This window comes from Coffea arabica, chromosome 10c (assembly GCF_036785885.1).
Source record: "Coffea arabica cultivar ET-39 chromosome 10c, Coffea Arabica ET-39 HiFi, whole genome shotgun sequence".
Classification (NCBI taxonomy): domain Eukaryota; kingdom Viridiplantae; phylum Streptophyta; class Magnoliopsida; order Gentianales; family Rubiaceae; genus Coffea; species Coffea arabica.
In genome coordinates, this window is record NC_092329.1 from 17,714,189 (window position 1) to 17,728,940 (window position 14,752).

Consider the following 14,752-nt stretch of genomic DNA (forward strand, 5'->3'; position numbering starts at 1 on the left):
ATTGCCAGAACCTCAAATGAAAAGCAAGAAATCAAAGAGCAAAATGGATCCATGGAGTTGACATATTTTATTGTCAACAATTGTTAAGGCTCAACCTACTCTGGTGCCATAAAGAAAAGTGTTTAGATTGGGGAAAACTTCCAGTATCTAGTACTAGTAGATTGCAGCAGTCTGCTTATATATAGGTACAAGAATTGTGACAAAATGGGAAGATACAATCATTCTTAAAATCATGTAATAGAAAGCTAAAACTACTCCTCCAATTACGTCATGATAGAAACATATTTGGTAACAATGTATACAACTGTATAATTGAATATCTCAACATAATCAGCCTAATCATTCTATAATATTCCTTTGCTTTGGCAACCTTGGATATTTCTGTGGATACCAAGTGAAGGAGATTGCACATGCAATCGAGCATACTGGATGTCGATTCTTGTGGTCCTCATGACGTCCTCTACCAAAAGGCCATCTAGAATATTCAAGCGAGTATGAAACTCCTGAAGAAGACTTGTCGAAAGGGTTCTTGGACCGCATTTCTAGGATTGGAAAAGTGATCGGATTGGTACCACAAGCACAAGTTTTAGCCCATCCTGCTGTGGGGGGCTTTGTGACACATTGTTGTTGGAACTCAATATTGGAAAGTGTCTAGTTTGGGGTGCTAATGGCCATGTGGCCAATGCATTCTGATCAGCAGATGAATGCCTTTTTGATAGTTAAGGATTTAGGCATAGCTGCAAAGATTAAAATAGATTACAAGAAAGATATTACAAATGGAAATGATGTTATTGTGAAATCTAATAAAATAGAGAATGGAATTCGATAGCTGATGCAGGCAGACAGTGATATAAAGAGAAAGGTGAAAGATTTGATAGAGAAGCAAGAATAGCCTTGGTGTAGGGTGGTTTTTCTTACAATTCCTTGGGAAGTTTAATTGAGGATTTCTCCAATTTGTGTTAAGTATGTCACGATCAAATCTACATCGTTAGAGCTGATAAAATAAAATTAATATGAGTTTTTCAGGATAACATTTGCATGTAAGGTTTGTTGATATATTCTATTTTAATATGTCTATAGGGTCTTTAGTTTTTCTAACATTGAATTGCTTGTATTGTGGGAAATGCTTATCCTAGAGTTTCACGTATCTGTTGTTTGATGTAGGGTTAGTTTTTTTAACATCCAATTACCTGTATTATGGGAATGCTTATCCCTAAACTTTGGGTGTCTGTTTGGAAATATCATACCAATGTTTCTCACATATTGCGTATATTAAATTTTAAACCTTCAGAATCAAAATGGTTGAGTTGAATCCTTTACATATATAGAGGTCACAAACCCATCATGTTTTGTCCCTCATCATTTTTCCAATCACATGTTGGCTGAAAGAGGTCACAAACCCATCATGTGACCAACTTTTGAAAGGCAAATTTGACAACCCACTTTATATTGACTCAACTCCTCACTTATTCCATCATTTTGCTTAATTATTCTCCATATAGACCCTAATTTCACAAACTCAAATTCACATCACCTATTTTCCTCTTCCACCACCATCCTGTTCTTTTTCTCCCTTTCCTTTTCCCTCAGTGGTGGAGCCAGGACCTTTCTTGAAGAGGTGCAATAATTTTAAGTTCAACTTACAATAACTGATTTGTAAAATTTTGGTGCAACTTAGTTTTTATTAAAGTTTATTATGTGTGAATCAATTTATTCAATATTACAACAATAAAATAAAAAAAATCATCTATATAGGTTGCTATTTACGATGTATAGTTATTTTCTAGTAATCTAATGGTATCAGATCATAGTTAATATTACGAACAAAAGTGATGTACATTCTAATATAGAATAAGTAGATAATCTTCACAATTAAACAATTAAATGAATATGTAGTTTGCATTTAATTCATATGGTTAGGCATATAAGTGAAGTTCAATTTTAAATAAATGAGATCTATTAGAAAAAAAATAAATAGCATGGTATTTTATTTCAAGCTTGCATTTTATGAATAGTGAGGGCAACTATAAAAAATTTTAACACTTTGGAGGGACAATAATGGGGTTAGATAGAATATTTTAAAAATTCAGGGAGGCAAAATTGAGATAGCATTAAAAAGCTAAAAGTTTGCATAGGCTATTTTATTGTTTTTAAAAAATTGAAGAGGTGCAAAAATGAGTGTAATTCTGCCCTTGTCTTCCATCCTATTCCTTCTTTCCCTTTTTCTCTCCTTTCCTTCTTTTCTCTCTACCCCTCCACCTCTTTCCCCAGCGAGTAGATATGGTTGCTATAGAAGGGGGTGGAAGGGTGAGGAGCAAAGGGGAAAGGGTAAGTAGTGAGAGTGGTGGCTAGTGTGACGACTGAAAAATTCGCTCATATTTTCTTAAAATTCCCTCTTATTTTGATTAAATTACTTTATAATATCTTTACTACTTATTTACTCCCTCAATAGTTACGATAAATCATCGAATCAAGGGTTGTACCTTTAGTTTTATAGTTAGCGTAAATCAGGGTTTTCGCGTATTTTGGCCGTGTGATCACTTGATGAGGTATGTGTACTAAATTTGGTGGTTAAGAGTGAGTTTTAGATAAGAAAAAATATGTGATTAGAAGTGATAATAATAAGTTAGTGAACCATAAGTAAAAACACAAGTACATGTGAGTTAAGGAAAATAGACTTGAACCGACGTGCATCATTTGCTATCGAGTGAGTGCACCATTCGGTAGCTGGGCAGGCGTGAGGACCACTCGGTGCATGAGTTCTGGTGAGAGTTGGGCAGGCGGTCCACTAAACCCTAAGGTACGCCCTAGAGAGAGGTGGGTCGTCACAGCTAGCAAGTATAATAATGGTGGCAGAAGGTGGTGGAAGAGGAGGAAGAGAGTGGCTGCAATGGTGCAAAGGAAAAGCGAAGTGAGAGGGTGGAAGGGAGTGGTGTTAGAGAGAAGAGGAAGAGAAGAAGGGAAAAGAAAAAGGAGAGAGGTGGTGGAGGTGGAAATAGGGAGATAAAGGAGGATGGAGGATATTGGGTAGGTAAAAGAGGATGGATAAATTAGTCGGTTGCTTTATATCTGGGTGAATATAATAAGTGAATTGTAATTTACCTTTCAAAAATTGATAACATGACAGGTCCACTAATCAAAATTTGACCGAAAAAGTAAAAGGGGACCCAAATAGAATGTTTTTTGCATGTTAAAAACTAAAATTTATCATTTTATTTCTAAGAAACAAAATTTCAATAAATGCAATATATAAGGGATACTCTAACACCATGTGAATGTGCGTCCGTGGCATTGATTTAAATACCAAACATCTTATTTATTTATCCAATTAAATCCTGTGAAACCATTATTGCTTTGTAGCTTCCAACATTGTGTATTGAAAGTTCCTCAAACTCAAGGAAATTTTGACATCAAGAATATATTTAGCAAAGATCATTCTTACAGAAGACTTAGGTTGATCAATTCTTGGTTTTGATGATAATGAAATAAAATGATGATTTGCACTAATGTTTTTATATCAGAAATGTGACGACCCCACCTTCCCCTAAGGCGAACCAAAGGGTTTGGCGGACCGCCTATCTAACTCTCGCCGGGGCTCATTCACTTATCATTTTAGAGCAAGTAAAGATGCGCCAATCAAACTTACCATTTATACAATCACTAATATAAATATACAATCATCAAGATTAAGTACAAAAGTTCAGGATCCAACCAACTACTAATACTATCACTATTACACAACAAAAGTTCTAGTCAAAAGTTTAGTCTTCCACTAAACACTGGTCCTTGCTCTCAAACCCTATAAGGAAAATAAATTAAATAGAATAGAGGGGTGAGTTAAAGCTCAGTGAGGTTCCCATACACATAACTAAGCAATTGAAACAAGAACATTAGTCAGTTAATAACAATCAATCGAGAAAACATTCACAATATAAAAATAATGAGAACACACTCATTAAAAAGATACATGCTTACGTGGAGCCATTCGTTCATTCCGTCAGTCATTCTCCTTCATTCAATCATTCATCTCTTTACTTCAACATTTCAATTCATTCATTCCATTTCCCGCCACTAACTAATTTGCTAGCCAGTTCTCCACCAATTTTCGTGGTCATACTCGAGTATATCAAAACACTGTCTCAGGATCATCAGCCGCTCGACTGAGTCTGCTTCTGACTCGAGTCGACTGGCAACGAAGGACAAGAGCCCAATTCAGCCAAAAAGCTTACATTCATACACAAGTAGCATTCAATCATTGAAAATTCACTTTGGCTTGGGTCGAGTGCGATAAAGTACACACTCGCCCATCGAAAATCCATTTAGCAATCTTGGAAAGTATTTAACATTTAAGCAAACATTCACAAATAGTCACATAGTCACTTATTGTACAAACACATAAGGAACACTCACCCTAAACAAGTCACGTTTTATCAAAATTCAGTTCAGAGCTGGCACCTTGGCCACTCTCAAAATCTGCAGTCAAATATTGTCCACAAAGAGCCAATCATACACGAGTGCAAGCTGCATAATTTATATGTCTATATCAAAGAAAAAAGGCATGAAAAGTATAGTAAGTCATATAGGCAAGATGCAAGCATAGTTTGTAAAAGAAAATGATAAAAAATGGTTAAGTTCAAAGCCAATATGTGCAACTAAAAATCATGTTTTGAATACTTGTTTAGAATGTTAGAAATCAGGTTTAGAACACTTGAGAAGTATATGTTAAGTCGGACCAAGAAAACGGAAAACAAGAGAAAGGCAACGAGAAACAATGAAGATGGCAGCTTTGCCATCCTTTGGTGTTTTGATCAAAACTGCAGCTACACTTATCGGATTGAGGCAAATTTTATGGTATTTCGAAACTAAGACCTAAACCTACATTTCCTATGAAAACATCGACACCCAGGTCTCATATTATTAGGGTCAAAAATGGATGGTCAGAAGCATATGAAAAACAGGTCAGGAAAATTAGAGTTTTTGTGCAGTTAGGAATGCTCTGGCCAAATCATAAGCTAAAATAATTCAATTGATCTGAAATTTTGCAGGTAGCAATTTAACGCAAATCCCTATAACTTTCATGTTTTGTCCAAAAGCCAATTCAGTCCATAAGTCAGCCAAATTCAAGCCTCAAGTTGCTACTTCATCCAGTAAAAGACAGAACATGTATGCAATTCTAGTAAACTTTCAAAAATCACAGATATTCATAGGAATTGAGAAAAAAGGCTGAAATTTTCATGGTTGATAGTATTCTGACTCTAGTTTCCAATGCAACAAACAGAACTCAATTCAAACTTTTCTACAACAAGATATAGCAGATTCCTAAGGCTGTCCAAGGGTTCCTGCGGACAAAATTTTCAGCAACATCTCCTTTGTGTTTACTACTTTTTTCAACCAATTCAAGGCTACATTCTTACCACAAAACAGCCTCAACTCAAGCATATATATACCAAGCCAATAACTCACTAAATCAAGCATATAACCATCACCTACTCAAGCTAGAAAATGAAACCCTAAGCTGAAATTCCTAATCACAAGTTGGAATTTTCTTTAGGCAAGTTAAACTAATACATAAAAGCTAGCTATTTCACATAGCAAAGCTACCAAACCATGGCCAATACTAAAACATCATATGTGGGCAGAAAATTACCATAAAAACTGAAAATTTCACATCACAACTTGAAACCATGAAACTTTCTCATGAAACTACCGAAATTGAACCCCGAATCCACTAGTTTGCATATATTTGAAGTAGAGGAAAGTTTAATGCCATAGTTACCTTGTACCTTCAAGAAAGATGGAAGCTTAGTGTTTTTCCTCTAAAAGTCTCTCTACTCAAGCCCTTAATCTTCCTTAGTGAACCACTTTTATGGAGTATTTTGCAAAATCTATGGTTGGAACTCAAGATTCAAGCAAGGAATGGAGGTTGAAGATGAAGTTCTCTCTCTTATTTTTTTTCTCTCAAGAATTTCGGCCAAGAGGTGAAAAATGAAGACAATTTGTGGTCAAATGTGGTTTTAGTAAACTTAAGAAGACTTGGTTAAAGTCCAACATCCAATGGTTTCACAACACTTGGCTTTTTAGGGTTTGATCTCATCTCCTTGTTTTCCAAAACTAATCTATCTAGCTAATCTCTAATTATCCCGTAGCACCTTATAACTAATATTCCTTTATGGAAAACTTCACCTAGTTACCCAAAAATTTATCGCACTTACTGTGCTAACGGGTCCCACGTCCATAATATGCTACTAGCATAACATGAACTAACTTATACTAGAAAAATGATTTAAAAGCTTGATTTACTTATAAAAATATCGAGAAAATTAAGGCAATCATTTAAAGTAAAGAAAATGCATTCAAAGAAAATAAATACAACCTTATTTTTCGGGTTCTCACTAGAAATGTTTAGGGACAAGTATCTTGCAATTTGAGAAAAGGATGATAACATATCAAGAAGGATTAAAACAAAAATCTGCCTTTCGAATGCAAGGATCGGACACTCAGTTGAGTATCGGACGTCTAACAAATGGCGAGTATTCTTCAGACACTTTGATCAGACACTCATTCCTTCTATCGGCTGTCCAGCACAAAAAGGGTTGAAACTTGAACATTCTGTTTTCTATCAGATGCAGGCTATCAGACGTAGGGTAATTGGATCCGACATCCGACACGACTGTTTCGGATGTCCGACAGGTCCAATGGCTAGTGGTTTGACCATTAGAGGTGCTTTTGAACATAGTTTCACCATCTATAATCACCTCCGAGTATGAGAAGAATAGATGACTTTGCCTACAAAAGACACAAGGTTTCTAAGAGTGATTCTTGGGTAGAAAACATTTTGATTGTCGTATAGGTGTGGAAAAGTTGGGTTTGTGAGGTTTCTTAAGAGGAGAACTAAAATCTTGTGAAGGTGAGTCTCACTTGTATAATAGCTCTTAGTTAGTTTGTTAGCTGGCAATCAATTATAGTATAGTGAGGGTTAACTAAGAGTGTTATAAAACTCTTTGACTAAACTAAGGAGTGTTTAGGGTGAGCAAAGAGTGATCTTTCTTATGTACAAGGTGGTTTGCAACACTATCAATTGAAGAGGCTATTGGATTGGAGTTAATTTCAAGTTTTGAAGAAACTTGAAAGTTTTGGTTTGGATTTCTATCTCTTTCTTTTCATTTTTTGTTACTTCATTGTGCAATCTTTATTGCTCTACACTTACTTTATTATTATTATTTTTTGGCTAACCCCTGGGATAGGGAGGGATGCCACCCCCAATTATTATTATAAAAAACCACACCACATCAGAACAACTCTAGTCATTTCCGCACCACTCTAACATGAATTACAGGAGTCCCTATGCTATCTAAGGTCATGGCCCCCCTAGCGGGTCGTGGAAGCTCCACCTGGGAAGAATATATGGTAAACACCGCCCCCTGCGCCCCCACCTTCGCCAACACATCCGCCACTTGATTGGCTTCACGATAACAGTGACCCACTGTCCAATCCAACCCAACGATTGACTGGATAGCCTCCATATCCGCACGAATTATCCATGCGCATCTCGACTTGCCCTGAAGAATTAGCGCCAACACCTGAGAATCCATCTCCACATGCACTCTGGAAAATCCCCTTACCCGACACTGCATCATCCCTAAAAGCAACGACTTCGTTTCCGCTTGCAGACATGTCAATTCCCCAAGAGGAGTGGAAAAGCTGAACACAACCCACCTGAGGACTCCCGAAGGACACCACCCCCTCCACTCGTCTCCGGATTTCCTAATGCACAGCCATCCGTATTTAATTTGCACCTCCCCTGAGATGGCTGCTCCCAACGGACCACCGTATGAGAATACCACAGCCTCCAACCACTGATAGCAGTGTACAAGGCAAGGCAGGACACAAACCTATCCTGATCTCCCAACATCAAGTCGACTACATCCGCCAATATACGATCACAAATAGTTTGCTGCCGGAGGTAGTTGCCTTCAAAAAGGGCAAGCTTCCGCGCCAACCAAATATGCCAGCAGATAATTCTAGGCAACACCGTATAGAGGGACTCCACCCGCGATTGACGTGCTGGCAGAAACCACCAACCAGCCAACCACGCACGCACCCCTGACCCTCTGTATACCACACCCACCGCCTCACCAAAGAATGCCCAAATGAACCGAGCTAGATCACCGTCTGAGAAAATATGCTCCAACGATTCTACCTCGGAATCTATACAACAAAAACACTTGGAATGGCCGTGCACGCTTAGCTTCCCTAACGATGATGCAAGAGACAACCGATTCCTCAACATTCGCACTATAAAGAAGGATATTTTGAGAGGTAGCAGAGGGTGCCATACCTTATCAAACATGAACGATGCCGGCCGCTGCCCATTGGATATGCGACAGGCTGATGCTATCGAAAAATCCCTAGACTCCGTCAGACACCACAGGGACTGACTTGTTGATAAGCTTTGTCACAATATCCTCCGGAACCCATTGGTGCAACAAATCTTGATTCCAGCGGCCATTTGAGACAAAGTACATTACTGCATGGTCCGAGACACTCTCCTATCGCTGACATAACGGGCAGACCCTAACCAATTATCAAACCAAAAGTTGCACTGCCCTGAACTAACCAGCCAGCACAAGTGTTGTTCCGCAACCTCCCGAACACAGAGCATGCGCCTCCACACATATGAATTGCCCGTTGGTACCTCCGCCATACACGGATGACCTCGGTGACAGTACTTAGCACGCATGAATGAGGACCATAAACAATCACTCGTACAGAATCTCCACCATAATTTATAGGAGCAAGCTGTGGACACATCTAATAGAGATCGTACACCTATTCCCTCCTGCGACTTGGTGGAACATAAGTCGTGCCACTTGATCCAATGGTACCGTAATCCACTCTCCCTATCCCCCCATAAGAAATTTGCCATGGCGCATTCCACCAATGCTAGGACTCCTTTCGGGGGACTCGACGCCATCAGTTGGTGGACTGGCATAGCAGACAGGACATGCTTAACAAGAATGATCCGGCCTCTCATAGAAAGACACCGGCACCTCCACGAAGAAATTTTGTTAATAACTGATTACACTAACTCCATTTAGTATGCACTCCTCCTTCGCCCCACAACTAATGGGTATCCTAGATACCGTATCGAGAATGCCTTAGCGATAAACCCCGTAGCTCGGCGTATCCGAGCCACACACTTGGCAGGCATTTTGACATGCACTAAAACTCCACTTTTTTGAGCATTAATCTGTTGGCCCGATACTTCCTCATAACCGCCAATTGTCTGCATGAGACGGCGAAGTGACGAAGGACAAGTACTAAAGAATACAATGACATCGTCTGCGTAACTGAAGTGAGTAATCTTGGGACAACCCCGTAGAATCGAGAAACACTTGAACTGTCGGTCCTCCAACAAGTTGTTCAAAGCCCAAGACAACACCTCTGCACCCAAGATGAACAACCCCGGAGACAACGGGTCTTCCTGACGAACACCCCTCGTAGACTTAAAGAAGCCCACACTAGCCCCATTCACCAAAACCGAAAACCAGACATTCGAGACCAGTCTCCAGAAAAAATATCGATCCACCGTTCACCAAAACCAAACCTTCGAAGCACCTGAGTTAGGAACACCCAGGAGACCCGATCATAGGCCTTTGACATATCTAGTTTGAGGGCCACATTAGCCCTCCCAGACGGCTTGCCCATACTAGACACAAGCCCTTGTGCAAGTAAAAAATTATCCGATATAAGCCGGTCTCACACAAAATCACTCTGCTGTGGAGAAATAAGCCTAGGGAGCACAATAGCCAATCGACTAGCCAAGATTTTTGAAATGACTTCATTTATGATGTTACATAAACTTATTGGTCTGAACTGTAAAAAGTCCTGGGGGTGGCGTACCTTGAGTATGGGGACAATGGAAGTCGCCGTGAGTGCCCTAGGCAGATCAGCTCCGCAGAAGAAGCTACAAATGGCCCTGACCACGTCATCACCTATGATCACCTAAGCCGACATGAAAAACCTCCCCGTGTAGCCATTCGGGCCCGCCGCACTATCCCCATCCATCTCAAACACCACCTGTCGAATCTCCTTTGCGGAAAGGATGTGCTCTAATGCCTCATTATCCCCAGACGTCAAGAGGCGTGGGATGTGTTGAAACAAGTCCGAAGATGAATTCAACAGCTGAGATGTAAACAACTACTCGAAGAACCGAACTGTCTCATTACCTATATCCTCCTCCGATTCCACCCATTCCCCTTGCTCATTCTTAATCTTATGAATAATGAAATGGACCCTCCGTTGCTTCACCGTGGAGTGAAAGAACTTAGTGTTCCGGTCACCCTCTTGCAACCACTTAACTCGAGCCTTCTGTTTCCAGAAAAGCTTCTCCGCCTGCAAGGTAGCATGCAACTGAGCCTGTGCACGGTGTAGATTCTCCCGCGCTCCCTCTGAGTTATCACTCTCCATAAGCACCTCAGCAGTCCGTACCTCATCCTCCTTGAGCTTGACTGCCTGAAAGATATCCCCAAACACCTGCTTATTCCAAACCTGAATTGCCCTTTTTAGCCGTTTCAATTTATTACAGATAATCTGCATGGAAAACCCAGAGCACGGTTGCCCTCACGACTCACGAACAACAGTCATGAAATCCTCACGCTCAGCCCACACATTGAGAAATCTAAATGGACGAGGTTTATTAGCCAACCTAGTCGAGACTGACATGAGGAGGGGGGCATGATCAGAGGAATCCCGAGCTAAATGGGAAACTGACACGGTGATTCCCGCGTCATTGCCTCATTTGCCAGGACCTGATCGAGGCGTTTCCAAATCCTGGCACCGCCATGTCTAGTATTACACCGCATAAAGCGACACCCAGAGAAACCAACGTCAAGTAGATTTGTGTCATGCATAAAGTGCCCAAAATCCATTGCTTCATCAGGATGAAATGACCGTCCTCCTCTCTTCTCACTTGCATCCAGGACTACATTGAAATCACCCCCAATAATCCATGCATCGCTACTAGGCTATCCCTTAAAAGGTCTGCCCAAAGAGCGAGCCGCTCAGCGTTTGTACACCGGGCATGCACAAACGACACTACCACTTGGTTCCATGGGAAGTGGGCATGGGGAGCCGAATGGACACATGTTGGGGGCTTTCCCCAATTACGTAACCAGAAAAAGGATCTTGAAAGAAGAGCCAAATCGACCCTATAGTGTTATGCAGTAAGGTACTAAATTTTAGTTTACTCCAGTACCGCTCAGCACTATCAGCTTCCAAACGAGGTTCACAAACAGCAAGAAATTGAAGATTATGAATTTGAATTAATTTTTCAATCCTTCTCAAAGTCGGAGGTTTTGAAATCCCCCGCACATTCCAAAGCAATCCTTTAATCATTAGACAACCTATGGAATGAATTTTGCGAATTAATTGACCTTGATCGCAACAGCCTATCCGAAGGGAAATTCGCACGAATACCTTTCTTCTTAATGCCACCAACCTCCATTGAGCTATCCAGTGCCCCCGCCACTGAGAAGATGCCTACCTGTCGCGAGGACATGGTCGCTGCAATGTGCATGGGTTCCTCCTCCGTATCACTAGATTCCTGCTCCACCTCCCGAAGCTACACAGCCGTACCACTCACCACCACTGCTCTGCCTTCATCAGTTCGCACCATAAACTCTGACGCTCTAGCCCCTAATGAACCCTCTTGTCCACCCGAAGCTGGCAGGCGACCCACTTCACCTTTTTCCCCTCCTACCTGCAGAAGCAACCTCTCCTGAGTCCTATCTCCTTCCCCACAATCCGCTGCACTCACACATCCCCTCCTTCGGGAGTCATCAGAAGCCCCACCAACCACCTTGTCAGCACTACGCACAAACTCCTTCTGAACAGCGGATTGAATTGCTTCATCCACCATGGTCTCCAGCACCCCCTCCCTATATAAAGAGGTGCTCCCCGCTAACTCAGCAACCTCCCTAACCTCAGACACCTGTAGAGTCTGTCCCACAACACCCTCGGGTGTACTATTAAACTGATGAGGAGAAGAACCCCCTCCAGATTTCCCAGCCGGCCGCACCACATCACTTCCCATCACAACACCTTCCTGTCTGTCTCCATCCCTATGTCGCGATTCCTGTCTGTCCGCATCTCCTCGACCAGTCTCGGGCACTGCAGCCCACTTTTGCTTGGAGATCCCCACACCATGCCTTTCAACGACCTTAGCTTGTCCTACTTTCTTTATCATGCATTCTAGATTTTTAATCCAGCACTCGCTTTCCTCATGCCCTTGATGAAAACAATGCCCACAATATTTTGAAAGGTTCTCTGGCACCAACGATTGCCAGAAACCTAATCTGTCCCCAATCGAGACCCAAACCCTATGCAGTAAATCCTTAAGCATGTCCACCTCCACACACACGCGTGCCACACTTGGTCTGGTTCCCAGCGCTGTCGCCGAATCCACACACAATGGGTGTCCCAAGCAGGCGACAATGGCAAAAAGGCATTCCTTTTGGAAAAGATGAACTAGCAACTTTGGCAAGGCAAACCAAACCGAAACCAGTGGTGATTCACGATTCACATGGAAGTCAATGGTCCATTTGAACACCCTCATAGGAGCATCACGCACATACCATATGTTTCGCGACCAAACACGGTAGTAGTCCGCCTCTTGCCGCAACCGAATCAGCACATGTCTCCTATCCAGCAAGCCTACAGTGACTGCATCCTTCAGATCCAAAGTGCTGAAAAACTTCCGTATCTCTTCCATGGTTGGGCGACCCCTTGAGAATTTGCCCACCGAGGTGAACTGAAACGGGGCAGCAAGTCGTTCAATGTCTGGCATGGCAAAGCACACCGTTGGTTCGCCCTTATGAGAAGACGCAACTGCTTGAACCCGCGCTCCTAAAGTCATCGATGAAAAGGATTTCAAGTGGTACCCCACCGACTGATGCTTGGAGACCACGTCTACAAAGGATGGTCGGCTCTCCGGCATCTGCCCATTAGAGGGGGTAGCACCCTCCTTCGGCAAAGAGGGCTGCCCAACCATGCAGGCTGACGGCTAACGTGAAAATCTAGTCAGGAAACCCTAGGGAGGAAATTCTATTTTTGGAAAAAAGGCCCTCACCACCCAAGAAGAACTAGCTCTACACTTACTTTATATTTGTGAATTTGTGCAATTAGTTGTAGTGCGGTTGTTGGGTGAAAATTTATTTTATTTGTTTGGTTTATGTGAAAAACTAATTCATCCCCCTCTTAGGGTGTTTTTGGGGCTGACAATTAGTATCAGAATTTGGTCTCTTAGAGATTAAACTCAATCGATCAGGAATAAAGATGGAAAACAATAATGCTTTATTTTTAGAAGGGCAATAAATTATTAGACTACCTAAGTTTAGTGGCTCATATTTTAGTAATTAAAAATAAAGAATGGAAGTTTTCTTACAATTTATAGATATTGAACTTTGGTTTATTGTTAATCTAGATTCTTATGAAACTATTACTTTGGATGCAAATACGGGTAGAAATAGAGGTAAAACTAGAAATGAATTGAATGATCAAAACAAGATTAATCTTACGTTGAATGCAAAAGTCATAAATGCTTTGTACAATGCTTTCGATACCAATGAATCTACTAGAATTAAAGGTTATAAATTGGCTAAAGAAATTTGGGATAAATTGTGTAATATACATGAAGGTAGTCAAGATATTAGATAATATAAAAAAAAACCTCTTGTTGTTGTTAAATATCAATTTTTCAAAATGAAATCTCATGAGAATATTGATAAGATGTTGCGTAGATTAAGTGACACTGTAAAAGATCTGGAATTGTTTGGTAAAGAAGATACTTTGGGTGAGAAAAATAGAAAAAATTTTAATGCCTTATCCAAAAGTTGGGAGAGTAAAGTTACAGCCATTGAAGAGGCTAAAAATTTAAATTCTATATCTATTGAGTCTCTTATAAATTCTCTAATCTCCTATGAATTGAAATTTGAATCTAAAGTGCAAGAGAAGAAAAATGCTAGGGTCAAGAGAAGCATTGCTCTCAAAATTTATTAAGAAGAAGCTGATTTGCTCTCACTTGATGGTGAAAATGTAAATGATGTAGCTCTTATAACAAAAACCATCAAGAAGCTCTTCAACAATAAGAAAGGATTTAAAGAGGTGAATCATGCAACAACCAGTTCCCAAATTCCACCAAAACGAAAGCTTATAGAAAACAAAACTTTTGCAACTTCCAAATCACATGGAATGATTGTAATTCAGATGGTGAGATTTTAAAAAATATGAAAAGGGTCAAATGGCATTTATGATCATTAGAGATGATGAGGTGTCTTCTAACTGTTGCCCTTATGATGAAAATGATAATGATATTGAGATATTTATGGTTAAATTGCATGATGATTTGAAGATGTCTTATGCAAAAAATAAGGATTTGAAAATCAAGATAAATGATTTGTTAAAGGAAAATCAAATCTTTTTCAAGAAAATAAAATATTGAAGAAGGAAAATGATTATTTAAAAAAACTTAAAGATGATATTATTTGCCATTAAAGTGATTTGAAAAAGAAATTGGATGAGAAAATAAAATTTTATGAAAAGATTAAATAAGAACAAATTTTGTTGAGAAAAAGAATGAATGATTTTAATGATTTTCTTAAAAAGGAGAAATAAGGTGTTTTGGAAAAGAAAAAAAATTAGGAACACTTTGGTTAATAAAAATTTGCTACCTACAGAAAAAATGAATTATACT

General features: G+C 40.2%; 2 protein-coding genes across 2 annotated transcripts; both read right to left on the reverse strand.

Annotated features, from left to right (window-relative positions):
- Nucleotides 1-7,304: 7,304 nt before the first annotated feature.
- LOC140015847 (uncharacterized) lies at nucleotides 7,305-8,811 on the reverse strand. Its single transcript, XM_072068672.1, has 3 exons — nucleotides 8,580-8,811; nucleotides 7,717-8,295; nucleotides 7,305-7,639 (listed from the first exon to the last, which is right to left on the reverse strand). The coding sequence occupies exons 1-3, from the start codon at nucleotides 8,809-8,811 to the stop codon at nucleotides 7,305-7,307; spliced, it is 1,146 nt and encodes a 381-aa protein (XP_071924773.1).
- A 1,389-nt stretch (nucleotides 8,812-10,200) lies between these two features.
- Nucleotides 10,201-11,560, reverse strand: LOC113713983 (uncharacterized). The gene is made up of 3 exons (XM_027237781.1): nucleotides 11,479-11,560; nucleotides 10,797-10,984; nucleotides 10,201-10,593 (listed from the first exon to the last, which is right to left on the reverse strand). The coding sequence occupies exons 1-3, from the start codon at nucleotides 11,558-11,560 to the stop codon at nucleotides 10,201-10,203; spliced, it is 663 nt and encodes a 220-aa protein (XP_027093582.1).
- Nucleotides 11,561-14,752: the final 3,192 nt, after the last annotated feature.

Coding starts and splice junctions, on each gene's coding strand:
- LOC113713983 (XM_027237781.1), bottom strand. CDS start 11,560: ATGTCCTCGCGACAGGTAGGCATCTTCTCAGTGGCGGGGGCACTGGAT. Junction 10,985..11,478: donor TGGTGGCATTAAGAAGAAAG/GTATTCGTGCGA, acceptor ATTTCAATGTAG/TCCTGGATGCAAGTGAGAAG. Junction 10,594..10,796: donor ATCAGGTCCTGGCAAATGAG/GCAATGACGCGG, acceptor TTTTCCATGCAG/ATTATCTGTAATAAATTGAA.
- LOC140015847 (XM_072068672.1), bottom strand. CDS start 8,811: ATGTGTCCACAGCTTGCTCCTATAAATTATGGTGGAGATTCTGTACGA. Junction 8,296..8,579: donor AACTTTTGGTTTGATAATTG/GTTAGGGTCTGC, acceptor CCTTCTTTATAG/TGCGAATGTTGAGGAATCGG. Junction 7,640..7,716: donor TGTCCTTCGGGAGTCCTCAG/GTGGGTTGTGTT, acceptor CGTTGCTTTTAG/GGATGATGCAGTGTCGGGTA.